The sequence below is a fragment of the Neomonachus schauinslandi genome, chromosome 2, assembly GCF_002201575.2.
Source record: "Neomonachus schauinslandi chromosome 2, ASM220157v2, whole genome shotgun sequence".
In the NCBI taxonomy this organism is placed as follows: domain Eukaryota; kingdom Metazoa; phylum Chordata; class Mammalia; order Carnivora; family Phocidae; genus Neomonachus; species Neomonachus schauinslandi.
This window is the reverse complement of record NC_058404.1, coordinates 48,324,467-48,335,742: the sequence shown is the minus strand read 5'-3', so window position 1 is coordinate 48,335,742 and position 11,276 is coordinate 48,324,467. Positions and strand designations below refer to the sequence as shown.

Genomic DNA, 11,276 nt, shown 5'->3' with positions numbered 1-11,276 from the left:
ACTGTTTGTCCTGTGACAAGTGTTGTGCGGGAAGGAAGGCTTCAGCCAACAGCACGTGTGAGGTTTTGCCAGGAGCTTCTGGGTGTCCTGCACATTCTTGATGCTTCAGACGCTGAGCTCATCATTGTGGTTTCCTGATACTCCTGTCCTTCCAGATTTCCTGAAAGCAAATAGCAGTTTTCCTTGGCCTGTTTCTTAATCTTTTCTAACTGTTTTATAAGCCTCTAATTCCTTGTGTGAAATCACTGCCTACTTGAAATATCTGTATCAGTTTCTGACTAAATCCTGACTGACAGAAATGTGGACAAGCAAATCACAAAATAAATGGAAATGTCAAATAAATGTATGAAAATATGCTTATAATTAAAGAATAAGAACTTTTAAATGAGATATTTCTTACTTGTCAAATTGGCTAAGGTTTATTTCATTTATATGTACTTGTCTATTTTATTATAAATACTCAAGATTGGCAAGAAGCAATAAAAAAAAACAACAGAAAACAGTTTGTCATACACCACTGTTGTGAGTTTACATTTTGTATTTGCATTTATAAAACCTTTCTAGAAGGCAACATTGTGACTTGATACTGCATCAATATCATTCTGAGCAATGTTTTTCATTTTCCTCCCCGTTTAACTTTTTAAACCTTAAGAGAATTAGTTGAAAAGCCAGGTCTTTTGGGTAGATACTAACATTAAGCCCTCTACTCTGTCACTTGGAATCATAAGCCTGGGAAAACAGCTCATAATTCCATGGTGTCTTGTCTTCTAAGATAATGATTGACAGATTTTTTTTTTCTTCTTAAAGCCTCCTATCCTTGTTGAGTTTCTCACCAGTCACTAACAGTTCTGCCAACCGAAGGTATGGGGTGTATATTGATTGCAAGCTCTTCTTCTCCAACTAGACCCCAGTGTCTCTGAATGCACACATACAAGCACATGCACATGCACACGTGCGCACACCTACAGACACACACACACATTCTGTTGTATGGCTGTTGTTGACTTGCCTTCCTGACTTCTGCCTACCAATCTGACTCCTGCTTATCCTGCAAGCCCTACATCAAGACATATCCTCCCATGAGCCTTCCTGGAACCTCCCCTGCAGTGAATATCTCAGCTTCCATCACACCCTAACGGTCTAGAGAGTAGCACTGTTAGGTCCAGGCAAGAGGACCCCTAACTTGGGCTTGGGGCTTTAAAGAGCCCAGAATCCATAAGACTACAGGACTGAGGTTAGTATCTCTGACTGGAGCCTATACCCTTCTTTCTAGATTATGCTCTGGGACCCAGAATCTTCTGCTCCAAACGGCCACACAACCACTTTCAGGGCCTTAGGCCTTTTTCCTGGACCCATCTTCTCAAGGGCAGACCACATGACAGACCACAGCCAAAGGCCAGCTGTAGTATTTGCACATATTTTCATGGTCCTTCAAGATGTGGGACAAGGGGGAGTGGGAAGAAAGGGGGAGTAGCCTGTGACCAGGGCCAGTCCCCTACTTTGCTTTGTTGGGTCACTGTGCTTATAGCAGTGGGCTTGGGCATAATTCTCAGGTCACTGCACAGATTTCTCCAGCTGAATACATCGTGCTCATGTTAATGTGGGATTGGGACCACTCTGGATTAGAAATATGTTTCACTGTAAAGTAGCACACAAAATGAACAGAAAGGGAAAGCGTTAATAAGATTACTAACAAGAGGGTGGATGAGCCCAATGAGATATAATTTCAGTCGGTCCTCATAACAACCTTGGGGGTTTTATTGTGTCGCTTTAAAAATTAGGAAGTCTAGGCTTGGAAAAGCTGGGTTTTGCCCCTGGTTTTATAGGAGGGCAGGGACAGCATCTTCATGACTCTACAGTCTACTCTGTCTTCACCCCACCTCTCCAGGGATCTAATTCAACACCTTCTGGGACATTTACCTCAACTAGTCTTTAAAGGAAACCCACAGATGGATAGTTCCCTGTATGTGGATCTATGGCTACCCAAGAAAAATTGGTTCCAAGAGTTAGTGTCACAAATACTGATGTTCGCTACCTGGCAGTGTGTAGGAACCAAGCTACAAAAAAAAGGAGTTCTCAGCCTTGGCTCCAACTAGTTAGCCCATGGGGGAAAGGAGGGGTTGCATGCTTGTTTGTTGGGGGCTGGAGGACTGGGAGTTCCAAAGACCTTGTTACATTCTAACCTTGCAGAGCTGAGCAATTTGGGGTTGCTTTTCTTGCTGATAACACTGTTTCCCTTACCTACAGTAGAGCAGATCTTAATAGAAAGCTCACCTTCATGGTATAAGGTTAATGAATATGAAATCAAACAATAATAATATCTGTCTGGTGGATGGGATTTCTAAAGAACATATGTTATATACATATTTGAGGACAAGATGTAAGAGTTAGGGAATTAAAGTCCAGCTCTCCCTACCTGAGGGAACTGACTCCCAGAGACAGCAAGTGACTTCGTTACTTAATTAGAGTGAACCCAGATTTCCTGTATCCTTATCCACTGTGTTTCTTCTACAACCTAAAATTCAGTTTATGGATGAACAAGCCATTTTTGTATATTTTTAAAAACAATATTAAAGTCAAATCAAACAATATTAAAGTCTAATCAAATGTGATAGGTGTAGGTACTACCCCGAGAGATGTGGGAGGTGGGCGGCATTGTGTATACGAGAAAAGGAAATCTAAATATTAGGTCTTTAATGAAGTAGTGCTCCCTGATCTTTCCATGGGCATTACTCCAAGACATTAGGGGTATATTGCTATAAAAGGGCCTCCCAAACATCTCCTTGGAAAAAAACAATATTAACAAACTTTTGTTCAGGGGAGAGATTTCCAATGCAAACCATTGGTCAAAGTTCTCTCTTTGTTACTAGTAAATACTTTTAAGAACAGTATTTTGTCTAAATCAATAAAGATGAAAGAGGATGATGTAGGAGGTGGGAATCAGAGTGGAGAAAATTCTAGTATTTTCCCAATATTCCAAAAACACATATGGCTTTATTCAATTGCAAGGTAAACAGAACATGGAGTTTACCAGAAAAAAAAGTAAATAAAACTGGTGATGTCAGCTTTTCATATGCCAAGTATTATGAATCAACGAGAATTAAAAGAGAAGTAACAGAAGTCACATTCCCTTAAAAAATACGTTTTCTTATAAAAACTGGAAGAGAATTTGTGGCACTTTACCAACACTAAACTGTGTAAGAAACTACAGCGGGACTATAATGCTTTTTTAATTCCATTTGTCTAAAGAAATGAGAGATGGATCATATTTAATAAAGGTTAGATATGCTCACATTATCTTCCTGGAATCATAATTTTATTGCAATCAGATTTATTAAATGTTATCTGATTTTACTCTCATCTTAACCAACTGAGCCACCCAGGCGCCCTTTACTCTCATCTTAAAACATCTGCAAATGATATAATATACCTGCGTATTTGGCGTAACAACATGCTCTTCTTGATTTTTAACAGAACCTAGTTCCAGTGTTAATTGAATAAAGCTGTTCAAATGTAACTTTTTTTTTTTTTAAGATTTTATTTATTTATCTGACAGAGAGAGACGGCGAGAGAGGGAACACAAGCAGGGGGAGTGGGAGAGGGAGAAGCAGGCTTCCCGCAGAGCAGGGAGCCCGATGCGGGGCTCGATCCCAGGACCCAGAGACCATGACCTGAGCCGAAGGCAGACGCTTAACGACTCAGCCACCCAGGTGCCCCCAAATGTAACTTTTAGGTCATGTCTTTGAACACACTATACATGCAATAATATCTGTCCGGCAAGTGTCAATTTTTCTTTATTTAAAAAAAATCATATCATTTAAATAAGTTATTTATTATAAATAAAAGTTACACACAAACACATACCCATACACGTATCTTCTTAAAGTAAAGCGAGAACTTAATCCACCCAAGACAAGCGGGAGCAGAAAAAAAAAAAATTAAAAAATACGGCTGTGCGCATTCTGCCTGTTGCCGCAGAGTAATACGGTAAACAGCCGATTACCGTACTCGCTGGGGCTACTGCCTGTGTGACGTCAGCGAGAGCTAGCTGCAAAGTTCCTTGCCATTCTTTGCTGATGTCGGGGAGCTTGAATATTTAAAAGGTGAATGTGGAATTCTTGGTTGGCTATTGGGTTTTTTTTTTTTTTTCTTTTCCTATTTTCACTATTTTAAATTCTGCAGGTAAAGCGATAGTGAGCTGGGAGCTTAAAGACATCTGTGGTGGAGGGGTGAGTCAGCGGGTGCAGAAGAACTAAGAACTGGTTCCTCGGTGAGACGGTCGCCTCTTCCCCCAGAGAGAGGCGGCAGGGCTGCTCGTGGGACCGAACTCCCGGTCCGCTACCCGCTCCAGGTGAGTGTGCGGCGGCGCGGGACGCGGGCGTCCAGCAGGGCCGGGTGGGTGAAGGCACATCTCCCTTGCTTCCCCGTGAGCCGGAACCCGCACTTTCCCTAAGCGCCCCCCGCTTTTTTCACCCGCTGTGACCCCAGCATTCCCACCCCACCCTGTTTCCCTTCTATATTCTAGAAAGTTACCTCCTAGTTAACAAGTGTGTTTTTCTGCCCGTATTTATCGCGCCGTGGTAAAGAGGCTTTCTGCAGTTGCTTGCTTTTAGTACCACCTGTGAGCTCTTGAACTTGTGATTTTTCACAAGAGCCTTTGCCCCTAGGGTCCCGCCTCAGGGCCCCGACCCCAGCCAGAGTCCTTAGAAGGCAAGATGGGTCCCCAGTCCTCGCATTCCTGCCTGAGTCCCTGTGGTCGGCTCGCGGCCGTGGAAACCTAAGTTTCTCACACAGACCATGGCCCCCAGCGCAGAAAACCAAAGCGTCCCCCTTTCCGCTTGATTTTTTAAGCCCACCAAAGCCGCAGTGACCGCCACTTGCAAAGCCCCTTCTGCAGAGTAGCGCTTGCCCTCCCCACCACTTCGCCTGCACCCGCGCAGCCCGTCCGGGTGTGGCTCGAGGCTCAAGTCCTCCGACACCACCGATCCTGCGGCTTGAAAAGGGCTCCTGGACCGACCTGGGTCGCGTTCAGCTCTCGGTCCCCGCCAGGCTTTGCTCGGGACCTGGCTCTCGAGCCGGCTTGGCTGGTCGACAGACCGGCGCGCACCGCACACCCGAGTGTGAATTCCTCCGGCGTGAACGTGCGCGTGGCACGGGCTCGCCTGCGGTCCCCGGGTCGCTGCGGTTCCCTCTCCCAGGCCGCCCCCTCCAGGTGGCTGCGAGGCAACCTGTTCAAATGGCAAACGCCGGTTTTCACCGACTCGGCTCTGCGCTACACACACAAACGCACACACCAGCCGCAGTCCCGCCTAGCGAGCTTCGCGGGGTTTAATTTCGCTGTGCGGCCGCTCGTAATTGGCCGCCGCAGCTTGGGGTTTGTTTGCTCCAGATCTTGGAGCGGGCCAGAGGGCGCGGGCCGCGCGCCAGGGCAGGTTCCCAGCGGCGGGGAGCCGGGCGCGCGGTCCCCTCGCGCGCCGCCTGTGCTGCGGCAGGGCACGCCGCTCCGGGACCGCAGAGTCGGCGGGGCTCCCAGCCGCCGCCCACGGTCCGTCGAGCCGGGTTTGGCCTCACTCCCCGGGGCGTCTGCTATACACTCCGCCTTTCTCTTTGCGCTCTTTCAGGAGGACGCGGGCAAACAACGCCCCGCAGCCGCCTCGGTCCTGGCCAACATTTTATCCACTTACCCCGGTCTGCGCGCGGAGAAGCTGGATCTATACCACGAGTCCACTGCGGGCCACTCACCCTGTGGGTAACTGCGGGCCGGCAGAAGCGCCCAGATGCCAGCGGTCCCCGCCTTTGAGAGTCGACGGCAAACCGGTACTTGACTGTGGTTTGCGGGGAGACTGGCGCTGCACTGTTGAATTCCCAATTACGTGCAGAATGCTGAATCTTCTAAGCAGGACGGATCAGACAGTACGCAGAAGCGGGCCCCTGTAATTCTGCGACTGAGTTTTGCAACGTGCCTCCTCGAGCTTCGCGCCAAGCCTCGGGTAGGAAGGGAGTTGGGGCCGGAGGCCAGCGCAAAGGGTGGATAGGGTCCGCGGGTAGCCCCGCGCGCCCCTGGCCATGTCGCCTTTAACGCCCTGCCCCTTTGCGTGGCCTTCTGAGGGTTTGCACGGCAGGCCGGGGTTGCTTCCCACCCGCGCGCTCTCTCTCACCCCCAGCTAACCCCAGCGGGCAAGGCTCCCCCGAGCCGAGACCTTTTGACTCTGCTCCCTCGCTTCCGCCTCCGCCTCCGCCCTCGCCCGGGGGTGGCTCTCGAGAGCCGGACCTCGCCGGCCCTGGCTGGGACCATGGTGTTTCTCTCTGGAAATGCCTCCGACAGTTCCAACTGCACCCACCCGCCCGCACCGGTGAACATATCCAAGGCCATTCTGCTCGGGGTGATCTTGGGGGGCCTCATCATTTTCGGTGTGCTGGGCAACATCCTCGTGATCCTCTCCGTGGCCTGCCACCGGCATCTGCACTCGGTCACTCACTACTACATCGTCAACCTGGCGGTGGCCGACCTCCTGCTCACCTCCACCGTGCTGCCCTTCTCAGCTATCTTCGAGATCCTGGGCTACTGGGCCTTTGGCAGGGTCTTCTGCAATATCTGGGCGGCGGTGGACGTCCTGTGCTGCACCGCATCCATCATGGGACTCTGCATCATCTCCATCGACCGCTATATAGGTGTGAGCTACCCACTGCGCTACCCCACCATCGTCACCCAGAAGAGGGGTCTCATGGCTCTGCTCTGTGTCTGGGCGCTCTCCCTCGTCATCTCCATCGGGCCTCTCTTTGGCTGGAGGCAGCCGGCCCCGGAGGACGAGACCATCTGCCAGATCACCGAGGAGCCCGGCTACGTGCTCTTCTCCGCGCTGGGCTCCTTCTACGTGCCACTGACCATCATCCTGGTCATGTACTGCCGGGTCTATGTGGTGGCCAAGAGGGAAAGCAGGGGCCTCAAGTCTGGCCTCAAGACCGACAAGTCGGACTCGGAGCAGGTGACGCTCCGCATCCATCGGAAAAATGTCCCCGTAGGAGGCACCGGGGTGTCCAGCGCCAAGAACAAGACGCACTTCTCCGTGAGGCTCCTCAAGTTTTCCCGGGAGAAGAAAGCGGCCAAAACACTGGGCATCGTGGTCGGCTGCTTCGTCCTCTGCTGGCTGCCTTTTTTCTTGGTGATGCCCATTGGTAAGTCTTTAAACACCCGACCTTGGTATTTAGGGATCTTCATCCTGTTCCCCTGTGCTACCCCAGACTCACAGCCGGGGGGGGGGGGGGGGGGGGGGGGGGGGGGGCGGCGGGCGGGGGAAAGAAAAAGGATCTGCATTTCAAACAGCAAAGCGGCGGCGGGGGCGGGGCAGTTAGGAAAATACTCCTTTATAGAAGAGTGAATTTTAGTTTCCTTTCTTCTCCCAGTCTCATTTATATTATTATGTCCTAGGGCACTTTTTCAACTACTGTAAAGTGGCTTCCAGCAGATTAATTGGTCTCCTTAATAAGAACGTCAACTTTTCTTAATGCCGTTAAGCATGTGTTTAATTTAAATAGATCCCTCTTCTTTGGAGTCTCAGAGTCTCCAGCACACACTTCGGCAGGGGCTGTGGAATGCCACTTTTCACCTCTGCTGCTATGGACTGCAAATTCTCTTGGCCTAAAAATAAGCACCATACTTATTCTGAACAAATGTGTAATTTTATTATTAGATTAGATTATTCCTAAGGGTTAGTCATAATGGTCTGCTTATGTTCTATATCTGTGTTAATTTTATTTTCTGGATTCAGTATGGAAGAAAGTGTGGCCAGCCACTGACAAGAAAAAAAAAAGATGAGTTTATGTCCAAACGAATTTAAGCTTTAAAGAATTCAACATAATGTTTCCAATAAGTGATACTTTCCCCTTTATTTTAATAGTATTAAAACAAACAGTACTCTTATCCAAGATCATTCTGGAAGTTGCAGAAGACACTGTTTGAAAATAATACAGTAATGTTACAAATCCAACTTTTGCAAATGCCATGTTAGCTATTGTCAAAGCTAAGTAGCTCATTGTAAGTATCAGCAAGCTGATCCACTTGGAATAGTCATCTATCTCTGAAAGGCCTTCAGGAGATCCCAAAATGGTTGTTTGCTATTTTTAGTTTGTGAGCTCAAATATAGACCCACACATTTGTTGTCCACTAACTCTAGCAAACAAAAAAATTTATGATAAAAATTAATAAAAGTTCGTTTCAGGCACTTTAGAGTCAAATTTAAGTGGCATGCATTTAAAGTACTTTAATTTGCAACTCTGTGTCATAATAGCAGCTGGTCGTTTTTGAGGGCTAACTCCAAACTTCATTTGTCCAGGCTCTTTATTTCATTCATCCTCTCCACAACTCAGTGAGGAATGCATTATTATGCTGAAATCCCAAACTGGGGTGGGGATAGATTCTGCAGGTTCTAGAGCTTCGCTGATACCATAGCCACCAGCCACATGTGGCTATTTAACGCAAATTAAAATTAAAGATAATTAATATCCAGTCCCTCAATCCCACTAGCCAAAGTTCAGGTGCTCAGTAGCCACACATGGCCAGTGGCTACTGTTGGGGACAGCAGAGATATTGAGCATTTTCATCGTTGCAGAAATTTCTATCTAACGGGGCTGCTTGAGAGGCCCTCTGAGTCCACCAGCTGGCTTTCGATTGTGCCTGCCCATCGTTATTGCTGACTCTGTCCCTGGAAGTACATCACAGCTTGGAATTTATTTAAATAACACTCTGCCTGAACCACCGCTTCCCTACCTTTCTGTGTCCTGTCTCTTACTTCCTCCTGAAGCTTATTCGTGCATCCATGCCCTCATCAAGTATATATGAAGCACTTGTTCTAAGCATATAGTTTGAACAAGGCAACAAACTCTTTACCAGTAAAATGTTTGCATTCTTTTAGAGGAAATGGACAAACAAATATATATCTATATCAAGGATTACTAAGTATTATTTAAAAAGGAAACAGGATAAGAGGATAAAGATTTGCAGGGCAGTGGGGTGGGTGGTCAGAGGAGTCCTCTCTGAAGAGGTGATATTGGAGCAGACTGAACTGAAGTGAGGAGCAAACGTTGCCAAGTCCGGAAGGGCCTTTTGGGTAGAGGGACGGCAAGTCCAGAGATGGGAAATAGCCTGACCTGTTCAAGGCAGAGCAAAGAGGCCAGAGTGGCTGAACTACAGAGAATGCATAGGCAGACAAGTTCAAAAACTGGTTGTGGAGACAGACTAGGTCAGAGTGATGTGGGTCTTTTAGGCCCAAGTAGAATTTGCATATTATTCCAATTGCCATGGGAAGCCATCCAGACAGGTTTTAGGAGGGGAGTGGCTGGTTTTATATTTTTAAAGGATCACTCTGGTTGCTGGGTGGAGTGTGGGCTGTTGGGGGGATGACTGTGGAAGCAGGGAAACCAGTTGGGAGGCTGTTAGAGCAGCCAAGGGTGGAAAGGTCGTGATGCCTAGCGCTTGGGTGAAACAAGTGGGGGTGGTGAGAAGTGATCACATTCAGCACTTATTTCACAGGTGGAACTGACAAGTTTGGACACAGGGTATGAGAAAAAAAGAGAGGAATTAAAGATAACTTCTGGGTCTGGGCCCTAAGCCCCTGGGCAAACAGTAGTGCATTTGGCTGAGACTGGGAAAACTAGAGAATGATGGAGTTGTTAGGGACTGGCAGGGGCAGAAGCACACGTGTTTATTTTGTGTAGCCACGCTGAGTAGTGTCTATTCAACATCTAAGTAGAGATGCCAAGTGGCAGGTAGATACATGAGTTCGGAGCTGTAAGGGGCCGCTGGGCTACCGTGTAAACTGGGGACACATCAACATATTCAAAGCCACAGAAGTGGATGGATCTACAAGGGAGGACATACGGAGAGAAAAGAGAGATAAGAACTGAACCTGGGGCATTCTGGTATTCGAGGGCCGGGGAGAGGAGGACAACCAACTAGCAGAAGAAGTTGAGAAGGAGCGACGAGGGAGGAAGGAGGAAAACCAGGAGACTGCGTTGTTCCCAAAGCCAAATGGAAATGTCTCGAGAAGGCAAGAGTATCCAGCTGTGTCACAGGCAACTGCTTGGCCAAGTCAGAGGAGGGCTGGGAATTAACATTGGACTTGGCCATGTGGAGGTCCTTGGTGATATGAGGATGCCCGTTAAGGATAATAGTCTCATGGAATGAGGGAGACGAAAGCCTGACTGTGTGCTCCCTAGAAAGAATAAAAGATGAAGAAGTGGGAACAGTGAAAAGAGGCAAGTCTTGGGAAAGGTTTTCCTAGACAGTGGAGCAGGGAAATAGAGGAGAGCCGGAAGGATCTAGAGAGAATTTCCAAAAGTGGGAGATAGGATACCACGTTTATATTCTGAGGGAACGATGGAATAGAGTTGCTGACGGTATAGGCCAGGGAGGAGGTGGGGTTCAGTGCCCAAGTGGAGTGTTGGGAAGTGAGGGAGAAGCCAGGGGCTATAAGCACAGAGGCAAGCAGATCCGGAGAGGAGAGGCAATCAGCTCTTCAGAATATATTTATGCCCTTGACCTAATGAAAAGCAAGATCATCAGCTACAAGTGAGGAAGGAATAGGAAATGATGTTGGTTTGACGAACAAAAGATGTGAAATACTAATCTTTGAGGCGAGAAAGTAAATAGTTTATGGAAATTTAGTGGAGTCACCAGAAAGTCCTAAGGACATATTTGAGATTTATAGTCATAAGTTGAAAGCAAGACCTGTCAAGAAGGTTGTGTGTTACTCTCTAATAGCTAAGAGGCTGAGGATTATGGGGAATGTTGCTGATGATTGACCATATCTAGGAACCACAGTAAAGACATGTTTATGCAGGGACATAAACTGGAACATATTAGGAGTCATACAGATTCAGATAGTAGACAAAAGGGAACTCTGGTCTAACCAGGGCCTACCTCTTGTATCTGCTCTCCTGGGGAATTATTAACATTGAGGTAAAAGGTTACAGTGGCAGGAAGTCATGGTAAGACAGGAGCACCCAGAATCACTGGGTCTCCTTTAAATCCTAATAATGCAGTGCAGCAGGAGGGAAATTGAAAATGTACAGTTGGCAGTCTGACCAGGCTGCTCGGTCGGCAGAAGGTCCCCCAACGTACCAGGATCTGTGTTCCACAGTTTCTTCATGCCACCAAGTAAGCAAGAGACTATTTCTTCCAGGATTTATAGACTGTGTAGTAAGTACCAGGCACTGAGTTAAAACAAAAAGATGAATAAAGCACATTCCCTGCCCTCAAGGGCATCACAGTCTAGTTA

The 11,276-nt window shown here is 47.6% G+C and overlaps 1 protein-coding gene across 2 annotated transcripts in view; it reads left to right on the top strand.

The window, feature by feature from the left end:
• The first annotated feature begins 6,253 nt into the window (after window positions 1–6,253).
• ADRA1A (adrenoceptor alpha 1A) overlaps window positions 6,254–11,276 on the top strand; it is a 121,736-nt gene continuing 116,713 nt past the window's right edge. For both annotated transcript variants that reach the window (XM_044912565.1, XM_021698855.2), the window contains exon 1: window positions 6,254–7,176. In XM_044912565.1, the coding sequence (XP_044768500.1) occupies window positions 6,294–7,176 (883 nt within the window). In that variant the 5' untranslated portion in view covers window positions 6,254–6,293. The remainder of the gene's footprint in view (window positions 7,177–11,276) is intronic.